Source organism: Oncorhynchus masou, chromosome 30 (genome assembly GCF_036934945.1).
Source record: "Oncorhynchus masou masou isolate Uvic2021 chromosome 30, UVic_Omas_1.1, whole genome shotgun sequence".
Classification (NCBI taxonomy): domain Eukaryota; kingdom Metazoa; phylum Chordata; class Actinopteri; order Salmoniformes; family Salmonidae; genus Oncorhynchus; species Oncorhynchus masou.
The window spans coordinates 34,066,283-34,090,826 of record NC_088241.1 but is presented as its reverse complement, the minus strand read 5'-3'; the positions used below and the strand labels follow the sequence as shown (position 1 = coordinate 34,090,826).

At 42.6% G+C, this 24,544-nt stretch overlaps 1 protein-coding gene across 1 annotated transcript; it reads left to right on the top strand.

Annotated features, from left to right (window-relative positions):
- The first annotated feature begins 250 nt into the window (after positions 1–250).
- LOC135522564 (transcription factor Sox-17-alpha-A-like) lies at positions 251–2,544 on the top strand. The gene is made up of 2 exons (XM_064948946.1): positions 251–699; positions 1,186–2,544. Exons 1-2 carry the CDS (start codon positions 402–404, stop codon positions 2,058–2,060), a joined length of 1,173 nt encoding a protein of 390 aa, XP_064805018.1. The 5' UTR covers positions 251–401; the 3' UTR covers positions 2,061–2,544.
- The last annotated feature ends 22,000 nt before the right edge of the window (positions 2,545–24,544 follow it).

Below are 24,544 nucleotides of genomic sequence, written 5' to 3'. Positions count from 1 at the left end.
TCCAAAATGCACAATAGCAATATTCCGTCTGTTTAGTCTTGAACTGTGTTTGGGCACCTAATGTGTTGTTTGTATTATGCATAGATGGCAGCGCTTGTCTCCGTGGGTGGCATTGCACTCCAAATAAGGCTGGAAGGCGGTTACTTCAAACTTTTTGCGCCTCAGGGGTGGGCACTCCCACCTTATGTTGATTGGTTGCTTGTGCTCTTATAGCATCCCCACCTCAGGGTAAAATAGTCAGCTCCTGGCTATTATCTAACAGTGACGGATATTTCCCATTCAGTTTGGAATCGTTACTCTTGCGTTAACGTTCATTGTTATATCTGTACAGCTAGGGGCACTTATGTTTTGTTGTTGTTTTTTTTGCTCGAGTTGCTGCGGTTGGTGTCGATAGAACAGACATGAGTAGTCCGGATGCGGGTTACGCCAGTGACGATCAGACCCAGACTAGGTGCGCGATGTCAGTCATGATGCCTGAAATGGGACACTGTCAGTGGGCAGACCCCCTGAGCCCTCTCGGGGACACCAAAGTGAAGAGCGAGTCGTGCGCTACCAGCTCCGGGAACCAGAACCGTGGAAAGACTGAGCCGCGGATCCGGCGACCCATGAATGCGTTCATGGTGTGGGCAAAGGATGAGCGCAAGCGCCTGGCACAACAAAATCCGGACCTGCACAATGCGGAGTTGAGCAAAATGTTGGGTAAGACAATACAATTATTAAGTATGTGAGCCTGTTACTGCCATGATATTTATAAAGACCAATGTGTATTTCTTTCATATTTCTTTTTTTAAATATATACACGACGAAAGCCTTAGTGAATTGTTATTTTAAACAGTGTGTTGTTTTCACGTGAAAGCATAGTGAATTTATTTGACAATAAATATGATAAATATTATTGAAGCCTACTTCAATGATTTTGGTTCGTAGCATTTGTGTAGTGACACATTTTCATGAAAAAGCTATCTGCCCTTACTTTGGCCATTCAAATATAGAGTAAGTAACTAATATCATTTCCAAATGAACTAATTACAACAATTACTACTTTTGATCAATAATAATAGTGATGTTATCATGTTACGAAATCAGTGTTCTCCTGTTGTTAAATTGCAAATGAGCTATTTTGGAGCACCACCAGTCTGCATGCCCGATGCCGCCATATAACTCATATCTGTTCTTGATCTGTAGGGAAGTCGTGGAAAGCCCTTCCTGTGTCCGAGAAGCGCCCCTTTGTAGAGGAGGCTGAAAGGCTCCGGGTCCAGCACATGCAGGACCACCCTAACTACAAATACCGACCCCGGCGGAGGAAGCAGGTGAAGAGGATTAAGCGTCTGGACTCAGGGTTCCTGGTTCATAGTGTGTCCGACCACCAGAGCACCTCCCGAGTGTGTATGGAGGGCCTGGGGCTGGGTTACCACCACGAGCATGGCTACCAGGTGTCGACTCAGTCCCTCGGCCACTACCGCGACTCCCAGGCCCTCGGGGGGGCTTCCTACGAACCCTACAGCCTGCCCACCCCCGACACCTCCCCACTGGATGCCGTGGAATCAGACTCCATGTTCTTCCCCGGCCACTCTCAGGAGGAGTGCCACATGATGCCTGCATACGCCTACCACTCCCAGGGGGCAGAGTACACGCCTCAGGACCCTCACTCCAACCAGTACGCCAACCACATGCTCCACAGACACCTCTCCTCCCCCACTGAGCAGCAGCAAGGCCACCAGGCTGGCCCCATGCCCCCCTCCTTCAACCAATTGGCTATGTACTACAGCCAGCATTGTAGCCCCAGTCACCCCAAGCGACACCCAGGACATGGGACAGGACAGCGCTCCCCTCCCCCAGACTCCCACCCAGCAGACCAGGTGGAGCAGATGCATCCATCAGAGCTGATAGGTGAGGTGGACCGGAGTGAGTTTGAACAGTACCTGAACTCTTCCAGACCTGGGGACATGACAGGCCTGTCTTATGGGGCACATGAGGCCAACATGCAGGGACCTGAGAGCCTGATATCCTCTGTGCTCTCTGATGCCAGCACAGTGTTCTACTGTAACTACACCTCCTAACCTCCTGGTCCTCCCTGTCTCTATCTACTACTGAAGCTATTACAGCACATAACCTGACCTCAAATGTCTCTTTCTGTCTCCTGTCACTATTTCTGTCTTCTCTCTTTCTCTCTCTCTCCCTCCCTGTCTCCCTTTCTCTTTATGTCTTTCTATTTCATTCTGTTACAATTGAAGGCCAGTGGGAACAGTGGGATCACTTTAATTTGAGGGTTCAAATTCAGTATGTTATTTTCTTTTTGTGTGAAGGGCGTTCAATGTGTATTACTGTATGAGCTAAGAAGCCATAGTATGACATCTGAATTGTAATGATGCTTGTTCACACATTGGTTTGGATTTTCTCTTTGTTCTGAAGAGGAATATAAATACATTTTCTGATAATAAATCATGTACAGCTACTATTTGAACGTTTTATGTATAGCTGTTTTATACTTTTGTACTTTTGAAAAATAAAGTTTTGAACCAAAATATGTTCCTTTATCGTTTTATGTTTTTTAATTACTTTACCCAACCTTTTCATTGATGAAATACAGCATTACACCAATTATTATATCAATGCGCCTTGGTAATAAGTAACCATATAGTTATTAATACAATGTTTTCATTGTTTATTTGAATCCATGTTAACATCATTTGAAGAGGTTACAGACCATGTAGCCCATACTTGTGTTTTATGTTATTAATAATCAAATTTGTTGAAACCGTTTTTTTATCCATAAGATAGATCACTTATTCCTGTACTGTATAGACATTAGTGGTAGCCTAGATTAATTTCACAACAATATTAGAAACATGTATCTGATCATTTTTACATTTAACAAATCCTCCACAGGCCTACAGTTCACAGCCATCTGCTAACCTTTGATAGATAATACATATTATATTTGAATGCTTTGTATATACTCAAGAAAACACATACATGGTGAATAAGCTGATGGTAGCGTTGTGGAACATTGGGGAACGGCTCACCGGGCAACAGAGTTAGTCCACAGTGGAAGGCTTTGGTCCGGCTTCCTGCCCCGGTTAGAATAGCGGTGATCTCAGGGTTTGACTTACAAATGACGCCTTGTTTTCGCAGCATGGAAGAACAGTTTATGTCCCGGATATCCTGTCTCTAAATGATTTAGTCTCCCCTGTCTAATGGCAGAGACAATTTAATATTTGTGTATTTACTACACCTATGCTAAATAATGGAGAGTCGTACAATAGGACTAAACATATTTATATGTTATATATATTTTCTTATAGCCAAATAAGAGGTATACTGTATGTTTTCATAGCATGGATTAATTCAGAAAACAGATAAAGTATATGGATATTTGATGTGGAATGGATGAGGAAGGTGTTGAGCACATCAAGACAACAATTCCTGTATATTTATAGTTGTGTGTACCATTTTATAAATAAAGATGTTCCTTTTGAAAGGAAGAGGTTCTTCTTCGAGGTGTCAAGCACCCTGACCCCAGAATCCATTTTTAGGACTTCAGAGGAAGCATGTTCCAAAGGCGTATATTCCTCCACTTTGTTCATGTCCAGTGTTTTGACATTTCTCCTATGTCACAGAAGCAGAGGTTGGATCTCAAGGTAAATATTCCCTGTCCTTCCCACAGACATAATGATGATGTCACTTTAGAGTTTGGAAATATTCAAGAAAAATAAAAGGTGCATTATAATTCTACAGATTAATCATATCCTAGTTTGGGTAAATTGACCTGTCCAGTCCAATTGAATTAATCTCAACGTATTGTGTTTTTTCTCTCACATAAAACATGCAAGATGGTCATTAATCAAGCATTGCATATGACTGGGATTATTTTATCTTTATTGTACTATTGTAACTTAACCACCCCAAACACACAAAAAACGCAGATAGGCTTCCCGCTTCCACCCCAAAAGAAACATGCCCTACAGATGAAACATTTGCAACCCCACCCCCAACCCGGACTCCGGGGTAGACGTGACTTAGTACAGTGCCTTGCGAAAGTATTCGGCCCCCTTGAACTTTGCGACCTTTTGCCACATTTCAGGCTTCAAAGATAAAGATATAAAACTGTATTTTTTTGTGAAGAATCAACAACAAGTGGGGCACAATCATGAAGTGGAACGACATTTATTGGATATTTCAAACTTTTTTAACAAATCAAAAACTGAAAAATTGGGCGTGCAAAATTATTCAGCCCCTTTCCTTTCAGTGCAGCAAACTCTCTCCAGAAGTTCAGTGAGGATCTCTGAATGATCCAATGTTGACCTAAATGACTAATGATGATAAATACAATCCACCTGTGTGTAATCAAGTCTCCGTATAAATGCACCTGCACTGTGATAGTCTCAGAGGTCCGTTAAAAGCGCAGAAAGCATCATGAAGAACAAGGAACACACCAGGCAGGTCCGAGATACTGTTGTGAAGAAGTTTGGAAAGCCGGATTTGGATACAAAAAGATTCCCCGAGCTTTAAACATCCCAAGGAGCACTGTGCAAGCGATAATATTGAAATGGAAGGAGTATCAGACCACTGCAAATCTACCAAGACCTGGCCGTCCCTCTAAACTTTCAGCTCATACAAGGAGAAGACTGATCAGAGATGCAGCCAAGAGGCCCATGATCACTCTGGATGAACTGCAGAGATCTACAGCTGAGGTGGGAGACTCTGTCCATAGGACAACAATCAGTCGTATATTGCACAAATCTGGCCTTTATGGAAGAGTGGCAAGAAGAAAGCCATTTCTTAAAGATATGCATAAAAAGTGTCGTTTAAAGTTTGCCACAAGCCACCTGGGAGACACACCAAACATGTGGAAGAAGGTGCTCTGGTCAGATGAAACCAAAATTGAACTTTTTGGCAACAATGCAAAACGTTATGTTTGGCGTAAAAGCAACACAGCTCATCACCCTGAAAACACCATCCCCACTGTCAAACATGGTGGTGGCAGCATCATGGTTTGGGCCTGCTTTTCTTCAGCAGGGACAGGGAAGATGGTTAAAATTGATGGAAAGATGGATGGAGCCAAATACAGGACCATTCTGGAAGAAACCCTGATGGAGTCTGCAAAAGACCTGAGACTGGGACGGAGATTTGTCTTCCAACAAGACAATGATCCAAAACATAAAGCAAAATCTACAATGGAATGGTTCAAAAATAAACATATCCAGGTGTTAGAATGGCCAAGTCAAAGTCCAGACCTGAATCCAATCGAGAATCTGTGGAAAGAACTGAAAACTGCTGTTCACAAATGCTCTCCATCCAACCTCACTGAGCTCGAGCTGTTTTGCAAGGAGGAATGGGAAAAAATTTCAGTCTCTCGATGTGCAAAACTGATAGAGACATACCCCAAGCGACTTACAGCTGTAATCGCAGCAAAAGGTGTCGCTACAAAGTATTAACTTAAGGGGGCTGAATAATTTTGCACGCCCAATTTTTCAGTTTTTGATTTGTTAAAAAAGTTTGAAATATCCAATAAATGTCGTTCCACTTCATGATTGTGTCCCACTTGTTGTTGATTCTTCACAAAAAAATACAGTTTTATATCTTTATGTTTGAAGCCTGAAATGTGGCAAAAGGTCGCAAAGTTCAAGGGGGCTGAATACTTTCGCAAGGCACTGTAAGTACAAATCTGGGACACCCCAATTAGTGTATTATGTTGATTCATATGGTATGTATTAATTTGTGGATGTCCATCATCCATTTCGTATATGTTACGAATTAAAAGTTGTATGAAATGTTACGAATTGCAATTTGGACAAAATGTAACAAATTCGCAAAATGTATGATATGTTACAAATTCCAATTTGTTTTTGCTAACGTTGGCTAACTATAGCTGGTAGCTAATGTTAGCTAGGCTAGGGGCTAGGGGTAAAGGTTAGAGTTAAGGTTGGGATTAGGAGTTAGGTTAATAGTTGCAAAGTAGCTAAAAAGTAGTAAGTATTTGCAAAGTTGCTAATTAGCTAAAATGCTGAAGTTGTCTGTGATGATTCGTACAAAAGACCTTTTGGGTTGCTCGACGTTCACGTTATATGCCCACCCTTCCACCCTGACCAATCACCTTACTTTAGTTTTTGCCTTGACCATTTGATGAGTACGAACACATACTGTATGTCTCATCATTGCTGACTGGTCCCTGCAGCAAACCATCACAAGTATGTGACTGGAAGAGGAGCAACAGAACGTATAGGGGGTAGACATCGGGGAAGGTGTCATTATCACGTTATAGGGAAGACCCAGATGCAGACAGTTTTGAAGTAACAAAAGTGTATTACTAGAACGGGGGGGCAGGAAAAATTACAGGTCAAGGGCAGGAAGAGGTCAGTATAATCCAGATCAGAGTCCAAAAGGTACAGGACGGCAGGCAGTCTCAGAATCAGGGCAGGCAGAGGTCAATAATCCAGCGTGGTGGGGCAAGGTGCAGGATGGCAGGCAGGCTCAGGGTCAGGGCAGGCAAAATGGTCAAAACCGGGAAAACTAGAAAACGGGAACTATAGAAAAGACAGGAGCAAGTGGAAAAATGCTGGGAGGCTTGACGAACAAAATTAACCTCTTGAAACTCCCCATCCCGGATCCGGGATCGTGACTAAAGCCTCAGGCTCATTAGCATAACGCAACGTTAACGATTTCTGAAAATCGCAAATAAAATTAAAATAATGCGTTTGCTCTCAAGCTTAGCCTTTTCTTAACAACACTGTCATCTCAGATTTTCAAAATATGCTTTTGAACCATAGAAATTGACTAATTTGTGTAAGAGTATGCAAAGCTAGCATAGCATTTTGTGTAGCATGTAGCACGCAACATTTTCACAAAAGCCAGATAACCAAATAAATAAAATCATTTACCTTTGAAGAGCTTCTGATGTTTTCAATGAGGAGACTCTCAGTCACATGCCAAATGCGCAGTGTTTCCTGAAAGCGTCTGTGTGTAGGAGAAATCGTTCCGTTTTCTACATTGCGCCTGGCTACTGAAACGAACCGAAAATGCAGTCACCTACAACGTAAAACTTTTTCCGGATTAACTACATAATATCGACCGAAACATGGCAAACGTTGTTTGGAATCAGTCCTCAAGGTGTTTTTTCACATATCTCTTCATTGACATGCAGTTCGTGGAAGCTTGCTTTACTCTCTGTATTGTTTGGAAAAATACTGGCAGGTGACTTTTGCGCACCAATTTCGGCGCAGGACACCGGGCGGACACGTGGTAAATGTGGTCTCTTATGGTCAATCTTCCAATGATCTGCCTACAAATACGTCACAATGCTGCAGACACCTTGGGGAAACGACAGAAAGGGCAGACTCATTCCTCTTGCGTTCACAGCCATATAAGGAGATCATGACAAACAGAGCCTCAAAAATCCTTGTCATTTCCTGGATGCCATCTCATCTTGGTTTTGCCTGAACTCACGTTAAAGGGCACGCACAGAGAAGATCTTTGTATTTCTGGACACGTCAGAGTGTTTTCTTTCGAACAGTAGCAATTATATGCATAGTCGAGCATCTTTTTGTAACAAAATATCTTGTTTAAAACGGGAACGTTTTTCATCCAAAAATGAAATTGCGCCCCTAGAGTTCCAAGAGGTTAACTGGCAACAGACAAACAGAGAACACAGGTATAAATACACAGGGGATAATGAGGGGAGATGGGAGACACCTGGTGGGGGGTGGAGACGAGCACAAGACAGCTGAAACAGATCAGGGTGTGACAGAAATATTGAATTGGGGGCAAACACAGGAGAAGTTTATATGCAAAACAAAAATAAAACCCTGGGTCTAAGCTGGCAACCCATAGTCGTCTTGAAAGCACCATAAGTCAGTCGAGTGAACCTTCCCTTGTCACAACATCTTTGGTCTGACAGACGCTTACGTGACAACCAGACTGCATTGTATAAAGACAACAAACATGGCACCACACAGAGCTGGAAAATAGCTTAGCATTAGCTGATCATAATCAGTACAACCTTCAAAAAGTATTTTAAACATCATATGTGTCCATTACAATCTTTGCAAGAATCTGTTGGAATGATTTGTCACAAGTACTTGAAAACATGTGAATAAAACAGTAAATATATTATGCTTCATACATACATATGGTATGCTACAGTAGAAACGACAACACGATATTTACAGAAAATAATGCACTTACTTTGATAGGAACGCACACATGACCAAAGTTATTATTTGTAAGGAAAACAACAATGAAGGCAATGCGCATCATCAGCCAGAAAATGTGCCAGGGGGAATACATTTGGATTTCGTTACAAAATTGCATTTTTTATTCTAATTTGAGTGTCCCGGATTTACATTTACTATGTTACGTCTAGTCTATGAGACCAAGCTGACCCCCTCTATAACAGGTGACACACTTTCCCTAGGGCTCGGCTGGGGAATCCCGTCTAATTGGTGTGAATCTGTGCAAATTCAGTCTGCAGCTGGGTTTAACTTTAGCCTCTCTGTTGTGATAGCTAATGGCTGGCATAAGGACAGGCTCAGACCACTATCACCACAGCAGCACTCAGGATCAGCGGAATTGGTGGGTGGGGTTCACCTGTACAGACTGGGGTGGGGTGGGGTGGGTGGGTGGGTGGGGAGGCAGTTACCCCCTGTGAGAGCTAATGTTATCTCCCCCCACTAATTTGATACAAATGATGGGCGCAAACCGCGGAGTAAATTTGCTGTTTTAATATTCAGGCCAGAGAGAGAGAGAGGGGCAGGTGACTCGAAATATGTATGCTCAAGAACTGTTGGAATCTCCACAGCGAATAGAAATATGTTGAGCCGACTCAAAGCTCAGAGACTGATCTACAGCTGATATTATCACAGACAAATGTATAGGAGATGACAGGCATTGTTTTGGTGTGGCAAATTGTCATTTTTAAAATACTTGATAAAATACAGGGCAATAAGATGGATAACAAAAGATTAGAGAGAGAGAGCGAGAGCTAGAGCGAGAGCGAGAGAGAGAGAGAGAGAGAGAGAGAGAGAGAGAGAGAGAGAAAGAAAGAAAGAAAGAAAGAACAAGACAGAGAGAGAGAACACTGATAGACAGTCTACAGCCCAGGAAACAGGTCCTTACTGTGTGTTCCTGCGTACTGTGCGAAGTGATGAGAGTCCTGAGGCCTGTCTGTCTGACAGCGAGTGGCCAGCCAGGCCGGGACGGGGTGGGAGTGGAACAGACAAGGAGATTACCGCTAGGCTTGCCTGGGCGGCTCGTTACATTAACACACAAGCACTTAATCACAGCATTGCACTAATCTCACCTCAGGTAACTGCCTTTCACAAATACAGCTTTATTCAAACACAAATACAGTTACAAATACAGCTTTGGGGTAAATTTGGGCAGTCATGGTAAAAAAAAGTGTCATTCACTACCATAAAGTCAAAAACAGCTTTAGCCAGGACTGAACACAAAGAAATAGATTACACCTCAATAAATGACACAAATGAACACTATTGAAAATGATATGTCCCTTATGAATGACACAGTCTCTGTGTTGTAATAGAAAGAGAAGACCCATTCTATGTCTTATGAATAGTATTTGTCTTGAAAAATCTGGCTTTGCCCCCGAGCCTCCAGCAGAGTTTTTGTCAAGGGTTACGAGCCATATTCAGATGTGAATAGTATCACCTTAGAACATTGGTTATGTAATTATTACCCCAGCATGTGCTTTATTCCAGAGGACTTTTCACACAGCATTAGTTTTTCCAAAATGCCCCCTGTAATTATTTGTTTATTTTATTCAATTGAGTCTTATGACATAGCCTGGAGGCTTTTATTCTAGGCATTAAAATATTTCAACAGATGATAAAAGGCTAGACTGAAAACTCGTATTTGGCTGCCAAATGTATAGGTGTCCACATAATATTTATAAATTCGGTTTCACATCCACATCTCAAACCAAAAATCTAAGTGAAAGAATAGGACTAAATCAACTCAAAATGTAAAGTGCATTTAAAGTTTGATTTGATTTGATGTAGTTCTATTCTTTAACTTAAATGTTTGGTTGAGATGGACATGTGAATCCAACATTTCAATGTTCTTTTGTGCCATTGTCAGTGGCACAAAAAATACATCTCATTCAAATGTTGATATTTGGTTGAGTTGACAACCTAACACAATTCAATATAACTTTTACAATACAGTATATAGCCAACTAACTTGTCGACAAGTTAAGAAATTATATTGAATGCACATGTCCAACTAAACCCAAAATACAAGTGGAAGAAAAGGATTGAGCAAGTGGCTAAAATTTAACTAAGCATTAGTTACATCTCCTTTAAATGTTGATATTTGGTTGCGTCAACTACACACAATTCAATAGGACTTTGTAATATAGTGAATAGCCTAAAGTTAAGGCTATCTTACAAACTAATGCAACAGCATTTATTCAACCTTAAAATGAGTAAAACATCCATGGCCACATTTTGAGGTTACTGTAACTACAAATGTCTTCTTATGTAATCATAGAAAGTGTGCATGTTGAAGATAGCATGCAAAGGTCGCAGGTCTGTGGAGATCTTCACAAATGCTCTAATAATCTGCACAGAATCTCAAACAGCATTGATCACTTTCACTATGTACTTTTCATGTAATCTCAACTGCAATCCAGGTCATTTGGTTGTGCTATTAGATTAAACGTTGATAACACATTAACTCATTGTACAACTACAACATATTTGACATTGTATTACCATTTGAACGTTGTTGTGCATTTAGATGGTTGAAAGCGTAGTGATGACACATTGGGAATTCAACAAACATCTGGCTGTCTTTTTGAGTAGGTGAATAAAGGATGAAATCTCATTGATCAATGTCTCAACCAATCATTACCCACATTTCCACATTGAAAGGACATTGTGTGCCCAGTGGGCTGGCTGTCAATGAAGTTATTGACAGCGGATTGCATACAGTATGTTAGACAGCTGCAGAAACAGAGGAGGGTGTGTCTGCTCCCTGTCTAAACCAGGGTTTGGTGTGGATGGTTGTTCTATTGTATAATCCCAGGCAAATGCACTCCTTCTCTGGGCCTGATCAGTTTCATAGCCCCTGCCTGTCAGAACGACCAGTGTCCATTTGTGTTGCCACTAAATATAGTCCACATCAAGTCAATATCTGCTCCATGCAGTGACACAATAGTTTATTTTTCCTCTGATTCGGGCCCTTGTCTTGTCTAATAGCTATCGCAGGAGTGGGTGTGGGTGGTGTAGAAAAATTATCTGGATTCCTTCATTTTGTCATAACCTCAGTGACGATATCAGTGATTCTCTAAGTGGATCTACACACCATTTCCTGAGACATCAGCCTTACAAGACTCTTATGCAATATTACTACACAGCTTTTATGCTAAATTAGTACACCATGTAATTTCTACCTGAAGGAAAAGGGGCAATGTAAATATGAACAAACTAATAAATACTAGTACTCAAATAAAAACTATCTTAACAGCAGAAGAGACACTGCGAATGTCTTTACATTAAAAGTTCATAGCTCTAGCCTTGGTCGTCGGAAAAAGGGATTGAGTCAGAGGTAAATAAACTCCAGGGCTGTTCTGATCAGCTCTCTGTACTCTTGTTCCAAGTCCCTCATGGCATCTCCAGGCATTTTTAGCTTGTGTCCAAGCGGGTAGTGATTAGAAGATGACTACATCAGCAGTCAGTTTCCTCTCCGCTGTGTGTTTTCCTATGGAGGGCGGATAGGTGGGGGTATTGGGAAGCGAGGCCATGGTAGAACTCACACATACAGTGCCTTCAGAAAGTATTCACAGTATCCACATTTAGTTGTGTACAGCCTGAATTTAAAATGGAATGAATTTAGATTTTTGGGGGGAAGGGTCACTGGCCTACACACAATACCCCATAATGTCAAAGTGGAATTCTGTATTTTGATTCTTTTTTTTAAACGAATGAATCAAAAACAAAAATTGGAAATGTCTTAAGTCAATAAGTATTCAACACCTTTGTTATGGCAAGCCTAAATAAGTTCAGAAGTCAAAATGTGCTTAACAAGTCACATAATAAGCATGGATTTTTCAATGACTACCTTATCTCTGTACCCCACACATACATCTGTACGGTCCCTCAGTCGAACAGTGAATTTCAAACACAGATTCAACCAAAAAGACCAGGGAGGGTTTCCAATGCTGCACAAAGAAGGGCACTTATTGGTAGTAGACATTGAATATCCCTTTGCGCATGGTGAAGTTATTAATTACACTTTGAATGGTGTATCAATACACCCAGTCACTACAAAGATACAGGTGTCCTTCCTAACTCAGTTACCGGAGAGGAAGGAAACCGTTCAGGGATTTCACCATGAGGTCAATGGTGACTTTAAAACAGTTACAACGTTTAATGGCTGTGATCAGAGAAAACTGAGGATGGATCAACAACATGGTAGTTACTCCACAATACTAACATAATTGACAGAGTGAAATGAAGGAAGCAAGTAAAGAATGAAAATATTCCAAAACATGCATCCTGTTCGCAATAAGGCAATAAAGTAAAACTGCCGAAAGTGTGGCAAAGAAATTAACTTTATGTCCTGAATACAAAGCGTTATGTTTGGGGAAAATCCAACACAACATATCACTGAGTACCACTCTTCAAATTTTGTATGTATGCCTGTCATCGGCAAGGACTAGGAAACTTTTTATGATAAAAAGAAACGGAATAGAACTGCGCTAAGCACAGGCAAAATCTTAGAGGAAAACTTGGTTCAGTCTGCTTTCCAACAGACACTTGGAGACAAATTCACCTTTCAGCAGAACAGGCCAAATATACACTGGAATTGCTTACCAAGACAACATTAAATGTTCCTGAGTAGCCTAGTTAGAGTTGTGACTTAAAATGGCTTGAAAATCTATGTCAAGACTTGGAAATGGCTGTCTAGCAATGATCAATAACCAACTTGACAGAACTTGAATAATGTTTAAAATAATAATTTGCTAATATTGTACAATCCAGGGGTTCAAAGCTCTTAGACTCACAGCTGTAATCACTGCCAAAGGTGATTCTAACATTTATTGACTCAGGGGGTTCAATACTTGCTGTATCAAGATATATTAGTCTTTTAATTTTTTATATATATGTTTTTTTTTACAAATGTTAGAATTGCTCTTCCATTTTGACATTACAGAGTATTTTCTGTAGTTGGTTGACAAAAACAACAACAATTAAATCAATTTGAACTTTGTAACACAACAACATATGTAAAAAGTCAAAGGGTGTGAATACTGGTAGTAGTGGTGGTGGTGTTTGTGCCCAGTTTCCCCTGTATGTCAAGACTACTTAATTAAGGAAACCTCAGGAAATAGTCTCAGTGAGTTTCAATAGTCTCAACCTCTGCAGGCCTGTCACCGGACATTGTAGTTTACTCATTGACAAACAGTGACTAACTTTTACCAGTAATATGATGGGTTCAGCATAACAAGGAATAAAAAATAAAAAAATGTGTTTTGAATAGAACCACCCATAAAAGAAAAGTTACACATGACTGAATGCTGACATTTTATTGCCAAATAAATAACTAAATTAGTATAAGTTTATAATAATTGGAAACAAGGTATAATGAAGCTCATTTCTATTCACAAAACGATTTTGTCTGTGAATAAATTAAATACACAATATATTAATCGATATGACATAATATTTTAGAATAAAAATTTCCTTTGATAATATGCCTACTAATATAACCAGAATTTTGTGTTTTTTAAAATCCATTAAACAAAATTCCTATTGAAAAAATATACTATTATCACTGGCAGTGATAATATGATAAATGTGGACCATTGTGTTTTATTTCTGTGGATTTTTGAATCTTTCTGAGAGCACCTGTCCACACTTCCTCGTCCCAATGACTCCTGTTTGCTCTATCCATGAACGATTGGCTGGGAACATCCTCCATCCGGGAGGAAACCTTGCTCCATAAAATTCACACCGCTCTTCCCATTTTGGGATCACCAGGAGGATTTCCTAAAAAAATTATACATGAATATAAAATCTAAATAAAGTGAGAGAGGGCAGAGTGTCATGGCCCGGGTCAGGCCCCTTTGTTGTGTGTGTGTGTGTGCGTGTGTGCATATGTGCCAGTTCAGGTGCAGTTTTAAAAACACCGGCGTAGCATAAACAACAGGGATATAGCCTCACACCAAGTGCTGAGAATGCCAGTAACAGGATTTACCCACACGGGTGCATCTGCAACAACAGATAGTCCCTAGCTGCTATGATTCTTTTCTCATATTGTCATCTATGGCGTAGGTAGGTGGCCTATACTTTAATGCTTGGTAGTTACTGTTGATAGACTGTCTAACTAATAATAACGTATAACAGTAGTATTCAAAGTTGAAGGATTAAAATGTAAATATAACAGATTTCTCTTAATTCATTAAATCAAAATGTGCCAATATGTTTACCCGCAGTACTCAATTAATTAATAGTGGATCTAAAGTTAGGATTTCAGAGGTCTGTCCTGCTTTTTTAGATTGTTTCCTACACAGGAAAGTAGATGTCTCTCTTTAAGTTGGAGCTTATAAGAACTTCAAATAAATTATAAACCCATTGTATCATTAAAATAGCAAACAGCTTACTTCCAGTTCCCCAAGAACAGACAACGGGTTCTCCTCCATTTTTCAAGTAGACCTACAGTCTCTTTTCCAGTATCTAGGCCCAGTTTATTATTTTCCATAAATTGACACAAAAGGCATTCAACTACTGAAGGCTAACTCTCCTGCTTTCTCAGAAGTTTCTACATGCAATTAGTTTTATGTTCATAGTTGTATGTTTATAGTTCTATATAATGAATGAATATAATATTATACAGTTTTTTTTGTACCAGCAAATTAATGCCTTTAGAAAAAGTTAAGAGCTGAGCTGAGAAGAGAAATAAGATTTCCCGCCAGAGGGCAGCCTCGCGCAGTTTGTCAGCGTAGCACGCGTTCAACTGAATATTTCCACAGGCACCTCGCGTGCTGCTGCTGCTGCTAACTATTACATCGTTTTCCCGCGGTTTGGCAAATTATTACAGTGTCACCAAACTATTCCTTTCTAGCAACATGGTTCATGTTGAAGTGGTAGCCTATGCCAAATAACCACTTACAATTTGAAATGGTAAGGTTACACAGGACACTACTCTTCTTATTTTTTTACTCAAAATGCACCAGTCTGCCTAAACTAATCAGACGTTTTCCTGATCCACATACTGTGACATTGAGCAATACCTTTGTTGTTTTCTCGACATAGACACGGATAGGGTGGGTTAACTGGCTAGTTGTTTTACCGTGTTACTAATAATAGAAAAACAATGAGTACACATGTCCTCACTCCCAATACATATCTTGGAGAAATAACTAAGATTACAGTTGTGTTTAGTACTATAGTATCCCAGGAAAATAGGCTAAATTGTTGTTTTTGTTGATGATGAGCAATTTGTCTTCGGGCCAGTTTATTTTATTTTTATTTTACCTTTATTTAACTAGGCAAGTCAGCTAAGAACAAATTCTTATTTTGTGAACCTATGTTTTGGCAAATTAGGCCAAATATTGTATTTGCTGTGTTTTTTGCAGACTTGTACATTGGGCCAGAACAGAAGCAGTTTGACACTGACTGTGTAAAGAGACTCCAGTGTGCCAATATAAAGTTAATGGGATGCCTACTGTGTGCCACATACTAAACCGTGTCAGATGTCAGGGCCTGAGGTGTGCAGGTGATGTTGGGATTTGCAGATGGAGTTGTTGGTAGGTAAGAAAGAGTACCATCATGTGAACAACAGTGGGTCCTACATGAGCATACAGTAGAGGGAGGGGTATCCTGGGCCCTAGTAATCCCCATCACAGCTCACTGTTTGGTCACTCTACCACACAGGGTCACGGTTTAGTTTCAGAATTCTGCCTGTGTGCTCTATTTGCATAGATGTTGTTTTTGAAAATAATTCCTACAGAGGGATGTCATTCTGTGCTGTTGTGTGGTTATGCTGTCTCATTTTAATGTTAGAACAGGGTTGTGTGTTAAACAAGAATTGCAAATTATATAGAGAGATACAGAGGGGAGGAGAGGAGGGCAGAGAAATAGCTGAGGGATAGAGGAGAGGGGGGTAGGGTGTGTTTGTGTGTGAATGTGAACAATTTGATTGAGTGTTGTGGGCTATATGTAGGCTACAGTTTGAAGGGATAAAGCCTGAGTGGCTTTACTTGAATTACACGTGGTCTTCTTAAATTAGGTTTATACAAGTAATCAATGATATGAAATAATAACATTTCAGTCCGTTGCATCACAAAATTCCTATGTAGTCAGATTTTTCACAAGGACCACAGTTCTTCCCATTTTACTGGAAGAACTGTGCAGATACACATTTTGGTAACAGAATAAAACTGAGGGAGACTTTACCATAATTCTGTCACCAAACTTGACATCTTGTTACGGCTTTCTAGGTGGGAAGGAGAGTCAGACCAAAATGCGGCATGTAGATTGCGATCCATGTTTAATAAACAAATGTAAAACACAAATCAATTACAAACACTACAAAACAAAGAACGTAACGAAAACCGAAACAGCCTATACTGGTGTAAATAAACACAGAACCAGGACACTAAGGACAATCACCCACGAAACACTCAAAGAATATGGCTGCCTAAATATGGTTCCCAATCAGAGACAACGATAAACACCTGCCTCTGATTGAGAACCACTTCAAACAGCCATAGACTTAACTAGAACACCCCACTAAGCTACAATCCCAATACAAACACACCACATACAAAAACCCATGCCACACCCTGGCCTGACCAAATAAATGAAGACAAACACAAAATACTTCGACCAGGGCGTGACAGAACCCCCCCCCCCCAAGGTGCGGACTCCCGGACGCACACCAAAAACTATAGGGGAGGGTCCTGGTGGGCGTCTGTCCATGGTGGCGGCTCCGGCGTGGGACGTGGACCCCACTCTATCAAAGTCTTAGTCCCTCCTCCTCGCGTGCTTGGATAGTCCACCCTCGCCGCCGACCATGGCCTAGTAGTCCTCACCCAGAACCCCACTGGACTGAGGGGCAGCTCGGGACTGAGGGGCGGCTCGGGACTGAGGGGCGGCTCGGGACTGAGGGGCGGCTCGGGACTGAGGGACGGCTCGGGACTGAGGGACGGCTCGGGACTGAGGGACAGCTCGGGACTGAGGGACAGCTCGGGACTGAGGGACAGCTCGGGACTGAGGGGTAGCTCGGGACTGAGGGGTAGCTCGGGACTGAGGGGTAGCTCGGGACTGAGAGGAAGCTCAGCACTGAGAGGAAGCTCAGCACTGAGAGGAAGCTCAGCACTGAGAAGAAGCTCAGCACTGAGAAGAAGCTCAGCACTGAGAGGAAGCTCAGGCAGGTAGTTGGATCTGGCAGATCCTGGCTGGCTGGCGGTTCTGGCAGATCCTGGCTAACTGGCAGATCTGGACGAGTCTAGCTGACTGGCAGATCTGGAAGAGTCTGGCTGACTGGCGGATCCTGGCTGACTGGCGGGTCTGGAAGAGTCTGACTGACTGGTGGATCTGGAAGAGTCTGGCTGACTGGCGGATCTGGAAGAGTCTGGCTGACTGGCGGATCTGGAAGAGTCTGGCTAACTGGCGGATCTGGAAGAGTCTGGCTGACTGGCGGATCTGGAAGAGTCTGGCTAACTGGCGGATCTGGAAGAGTCTGGCTGACTGGCGGATCTGGAAGAGTCTGGCTGACTGGCAGATCTGGAAGAGTCTGGCTGACTGGCTGATCTGGAAAAGTCTGGCTGACTGGCAGATCTGGAAGAGTCTGGCTGACTGGTGAATCCTGGCAGACTGACGTATCTGGAAGTCTGGCTGACTGGCGGATCTGGAAGAGTCTGGCTGACTGGCAGATCTGGAAGAGTCTGGCTGACTGGCAGATCCTGGCTGACTGGCGGATCTGGAAGAGTCTGGCTGACTGGCAGATCTGGAAGAGTCTGGATGACTGGCGGATCCTGGCAGACTGACGGATCTGGCTGCTCCATGCTGACTAGCGGCTCTGGCTGCTCCATGCTGACTGGCGGCTCTGGCTGCTCCATGCTGACTGGCGGCTCTGGCTGCTCCATGCTGACTGGCTGGCTCTGGCTGCTCCATGCTGACTGACGGCTCTGGCTGCTCCATGCAGACTGGCAGCTCTGGCGGCTTCTTACAGATTGGCAGCTCTGGCGGCTTCTTGCAGACTGGCAGCTCTGACAGCTTCTTGCAGACTGACAGCTCTGGCAGCTCCATGCAGACTGGCAGCTCCTTGCAGACTGGCAGCTCTAGCTGCTCCATGCATACTGACAGCTCTGGCTGCTCCATGCAGACTGGCAGCTCTGGCTGCTCCATGCAGACTGACAGCTCTGACTGCTCCATGCAGACTGGCAGCTCTGGCTGCTCCATGCTGACTGGCAGCTCTGGCTGCTCCATGCAGGCTGGCAGCTCTGGCTGCGCTGAACAGGCAGGAGACTCAGGCAGCGCTGTAGAGGCGGAAGGCTCTGGCAGCGCTGGACAGGCGGGAGACTCCGGCAGCGCTGTAGAGGAGAAAGGCTCTGGCAGCGCTGGACAGGCGGGAGACTCCGGCAGCGCAGGAGAGGAGGAAGGCTCTGACAGCACTAAACAGGCGGGAGACTCCGGCAGCGCAGGAGAGGAGGAAGGCTCTGGCAGCGCTGGACAGGCGGTTGACTCCGACAGCGCAGGAGAGGAGGAAGGCTCTGGCAGCGCTGGAGAGGCGAGGCGCACTGTAGGCCTGATGTGTGGTGCTGGCACTGGTGGTATTGGGCCGAGGACACGCACAGGAAGCCTGGTGCGGAGAGCTGCCACCGGAGGACTGGTAGGTGGAGGTGGCACAGGATGGGCTAGACCGTGAAGGCTTACTGGAGATCTTGAGAGCAGGGCTGGCACAGGACGTGCAAGGCTAGGGAGGTGCACAGGAGGCCTGGTGCGTGAGGCTGGCACAATCTTCACCAGCCGACTACACGCACCTCAGGACGAGTATGAAGCGCTGACCCAGGTGCCATCAAATCCCCAACACAAAAACCCATGCCACACCCTGGCCTAACCAAATAAATGAAGACAAACACAAAATACTTTGGCTAGGGCGTGACACATGTGCACAGTTTTTCCAGGTTTTTTTTACGGTGTAAATTGTTCAAAGTAGTTATTGTGCATAAAGTTTGTTAAACTTTTAAACCAGTGGTTTTGGTTTGGATTTTTTTTTAAAGTGAAAAATCGGAGTCTCAGTGTAATGTCATTACCGTGTATCGAAAGAGGGCTGCTAATCGCACAAAAATGGGCACTAAATGTCCTGCATGTACTCTGTATGAGATTGTTTAGTATATTTCCAGGCTTTGCCAATCTGAAAAGGAAAAAGGGGATGGGTACCTAGTCAGTTGCACAAATGAATGCATTCAACCTAAATGTGTCTTCCGTATTTAACCCAACCCCTCTGAATCAGAGAGGTGCAGGAGACTGCCTTAATAGACATCCACGTCCAGGGAGCAGTTGTTGTTGGGGGTTAACTGCTTTGCTCAAGGGCAAAACAGCAGGTTTTTCCACCTTGCCAGCACGGCGATTCGATCCAGCGACTTTTAGGTTACTGACCCAATGCTCTTAATCGCTAGGCTACCTGCCACCCTGTATACTGTAGAAGAGAATGTCAGATACAGAGAGTGGTTATGGCTGTAAGAGTTATGAACAGTCTGGGAATAGTTGTGTAGATCGTTGTATTGTTCAGCGCTTTTAATCTGTACTGATTAGCAGTCTTGAATGACTGGAAAAGGACTTATTCGTCATATGGTAGCGTATAATAATTATCTACAAAAAAACTGTGACGATAACATAATCGGACATTTATGAACAAACAAAGCAAAATTATGAAACACTGATAATTGATGAAATACAGAATTATAGTTGTAACTGTGAAATTAAGATTATAAACGACAGGAACTGAAGGGGTGTGCATTTATTACATTTTAAGATATCGAAAGAGTTCGCTATTGCTAACAATGTTCATAAAATGTCTACAATGGACCCAGGGCCTCAGGGTTGGCAGTAACCTTTAAGTGAACCTTGAGAGTTAGGAAGACAGTGGTGTTTAATAGTCCACTGGGACAGGAGTTTAACAGTGGGGGACTGAGATTCACCACATCCTTTTGTTGTTGGGTTGAGGGAATGTCAAGGCCACCTCAATTGAGTTGACTCCTGGCTCACTGATGTGTGTTTGGGGCCGCGTATGGAAATTCCATTTGTTTGGTGGTCAGTGTCTCAGTCGCGCTGGAGGCAGGCTGCCCATCTGGTCTGATCTGGTCTGCTTTGCTCGGTGGCTGGCTGACTGCTCTGGCTGAGACTGACCCCTAATCAGAGGAAGGTCGTCTGATTTAGACCCCGTCCAGAACACAGACGGATAAATCACTCCTCACCCCTGAATGCTATCTGGGGCGCTGACTGACCCTCCACCCACCCACGTCTCTCCAAAACTAACAGCCATGTGGCACTCAGCCCTGGGGTCAGTACTCGCACAGTGACCCCTGGGCACATACAGAGACACGTTTCTGCTTTTTATTACAATGTTATTGAATGATTGAGTGAGTTATTAAGTGATCATTGTAAACTGTATCTCCCAACTGACCCAAAATAGAGGTCTACTCTGCACACTTCAAGATTGTAAAATGTAAAACATAACAATGGGATGTAGGGATGTGACTGTCATGGAATTTTGGATGATAGTTATTGGCCAGCCAAATGACCGCAGTCACCTTAATAATATGTACAGTACAAGTCAAAAGTTTGGGCACACCTACTCATTTCAAGGTTTTCCTTTATTTTTTTACTATTTTCTACATTGTGGAATAATAGTGAAGACATCAAAACTGTAAAATAACACATATGGAATCATGTTGTAACCAAAAAAGCGTTAAAGTAGCCACCCATTGCCTTGATGACAGCTTTGCACACTCTTGGCATTCTCTCAACCAGCTTCATGAGGTAGTCACCTGGAACGCATTTCAATTAACAGGTGTGCCTTGTTAAAAGTTAATCTGTGGAATTTCTTTCCTTCTTATTGTGTTTGAGCCAATCAGTTGTGTTGTGACAAGGTAGGGGTGGTATACAGAAGATAACGCTATTTGGTAAAAGATCAAGTCAATATTATGGCAAGATCAGCTCAAATAAGCAAAGAGAAACGACAGTCCTGTATTACTTTAAGACATGAAGGTCAGTCAATCCAGGAAATTTCTAGGACTTTTAACGTTTTTTTCAAGTGCAGTCGCAAAAACCATAAAACACAATGCTGAAAATGGCTTTCATGAGCATTGCCACAGGAAAGGAAGACCCAGAGTTACCTCTGCTGCAGAGGATAAGTTCATTGCAGTTACTAGCCAGAAATTGCAGCCCAAATAAATGTAAGTAACAGACACATCTCAACGTCAACTGTGAATCAGGCATTCATGGTCGAATTTCTCCAAAGAAACCATTACTAAAGGACCCCAATAATAATAAGAAACTTGTTTGGGCCAAGACACACGAGCAATGGATATTAGACCTTTGGTCTGATGAGTTCAAATTTAGATTTTTGGTTCCAACCGCTGTGTCTTTGTGAGACTCAGAGTAGGTGAACGGATTATCTCTGCGTGTGTAGTTCCCACCATGAAGCATGGAGGAGGTGTAGATGGTGTGGAAGTGTTTTGCTGATGACACAGTCAATGATTTATTCAGAATTTAAGGCACACTTAGCCAGCATGGCGAACACAGCATTCTGCAGCGATACGCCATCCCATCTGGTTTGAGCTTAGTGGGGCAATCATTTGTTTTTCAACAAGAGAATGAACCAACACATCTACAGGCTGTGTAAGGGATATTTGACCAAGAAGGAGAGTGATGGAGTGCTGCATCAGATTACCTGGCCTCCACAATCACCCGACCTCAACCTAATTGAGATGGTTTGGGATGAGTTGGACGACAGAGTAAAGGAAAAGCAGCCAAAATGTGCTCAGCATATGTGGGAAGTCCTGGGAAAGCATTCCAGGTGAAGCTGGTTGAGAGAATGCAAAAGTGTGCAAAGCTGTCATCAAGGCAAAGGGTGGCTACTTTGAAGAATCTAAAATCTAAAATATATTTAGATAATGTTTAACACTTTTTTGGTTACTACGTGATTCCGTATGTGTTATTTCATAGTTTTTTATTTTGTAAAAATAAAGAAAAATCCTTGAAAGAGTAGCTGTGTCCAAACTTTTGACTGGTACTGTCATTGTCATTGGCTAATTACTGTGTAGAAACTGTTTTGTTGTATTATTATAAAAGTATGTTAGGGTATTGTAGCCACTGTGAGAGCAGGCTAATTGAATAGTAGTAAACAAGTGAATGAGTGGGTGTGTAGAGTGATTTACCGCACAGAGGAGTGTGCTTATTTCTCCCTCATCCCCATGGCGGAAACACAGGGATGTCACCGGGCAGATTAAAAGCCTGGCACAGCTAGCTGAAAATGGAAGGGGTGGGGGACTTCTGAGTGTGTGTGTTGTGTGTGTGTGGTGTCTGTCTGTCTGTTTGCAAATGTGTGTTTTGGGAGGATCTGTCTATTGGAAGTGTGTGTGTGTGTGTGTGTGTGTGTGTGTGTGTGTGTGTGTGTGTGTGTGTGTGTGTGTGTGTGTGTGTGTGTGTGTGTGTGTGTGTGTGTGCGTGTGCGTGCGTGTGTGCGTGCGTGCGTGTGTGAGTGGGTGGATTGACCGCATGAGTCCTGTTTGGCAGACACTGCTCATTCAAAAGTTGGGAATTCCACTGATAAGGGGAAGGGAATAAGGTGTAACCCTAAAACATGATGTCATCATGTAATTTTGACTAGCAGGCATATTTTGGGAAGTTAACAAATTTGTCTGGAAAGATTTTTCACTCTACTCCACATTTAACTGTCCTCTCAGGACAAATGGAATTTGTACCATTACATACTGTACTAAGAATTCTCCCAAAATATGAACATTTTTCCTCTGGTGTATGTTACAGAGTAAAGCTTAGATAAGAGCTTGATCAGCTGCTTGGTCTTTAATTGGAGTGGCTAGTCGTAGTCGTGACTCTTGTTGGTGAGATTGCAGTTGAGTTACATATAATTGGTTGCCTGGCAGCTGCAATGGTTGGAATCTTAGCAGGCATTGGCCATATAAGCATATTTTAATTCAAAACAATGCATTCAATAAGCTTTTCTTTCTCACCTCCCATAACTTCTTTAGAACACAGAGCAAAGCAAGGTGTTTAGTTTTGTGAATGCTGGATGTTGTTGACCTGAAGAGCAGGAGTTGACCCCAACACTTGGTGTGTGACATACTGGAGGAGTGTGGCCGTGGATTGAAGCATTACATCGGAGTACAGCCAGACAGATCTGCAGGAGCAGCTGCATAGAGAACACCAGGCCAAATATAGCAATGGTACAAGGGCCAAAACATATCACACATTTTTTCCCATTAACAGCATAGGTTTGAATCTAACTTGGCGCCAATTAGTTATAGATGGTAAGGGTTAAAAATAGAGCGTGGTACATTATGTGTGGCAATGCACAGGGAATGTTGAAACAGATATCTGTTGTGGCAGTGTGTGATTTTAAGTGTAATCGGGACTTTGCGAAAAGAAGACAAAAAACACAAATTATCATATCAACAGCTGATTTAATAGAATTTGGATGAAAAAGTTAAAGAAACAGAACACTTGTGTTAACATTGAAGGGAGATGAAGCTTGAAGCTTGGGTGTATTTTCAGTATCAACAAGGCATAAAGCCTCAACCCAAGCCCCCTGCTTTAAAAACATTCCCGTCTCTTATCACTGAAGGAGAGGGTTGGAGTGAGGGGCATGCAGGCTCCAGGCTTACCTGTTTACTCTGAGACCTTACTCCATTGTTCATGCCAGCTTCCTTTTAAGGATTCTTCAAAATGTTCAGCTCTGTTTGGTTTTGGGAACAGGCCACATGGTGGATGCACGGGGAGCCCGCAGTGGCAGTTGTGAATTCTTCCAGGTCTGTCTGTTGGGGCTCAGACAAAATTATTTCCTGGAACATCATGCAAGCACACGTAAACTCACAGAAACACATGCTGCTCCCGCACACACACAATTAGCATTTTAAAATGGTATCTGCCTTGTGATGTGATGCATGTTGGCTGTTACATCATGTCACTCGGATATGTTTTGTTTTGAAACATTTGTTACTGTAAGTAGAACTGCCATTAGTATTTTCCTTGGGTTCCTTACTATACTGATCAAGGATTTACATACCAGGCCCTCTCAGGAATGAATCCACCTCCTGAGTAAATCCCTCTCTTGCTATAAATAGAGTCAGTACAGTTCAGATTTGGCTGCTGTTGCATAACTTCTGAGTGCAGATATACAGAACATAAACATGACTGGCTAAACCCACAGGTCAGATGTCATCGAGTGGTGCAGCAGTCTAAGGCACTGCATCTCAGTGCTAAAGGTGTCACAACAGACATCCTGGTTCAAATCCAGGGAGTGTCACAACCAGCTGTGATTGGGAGTCCCA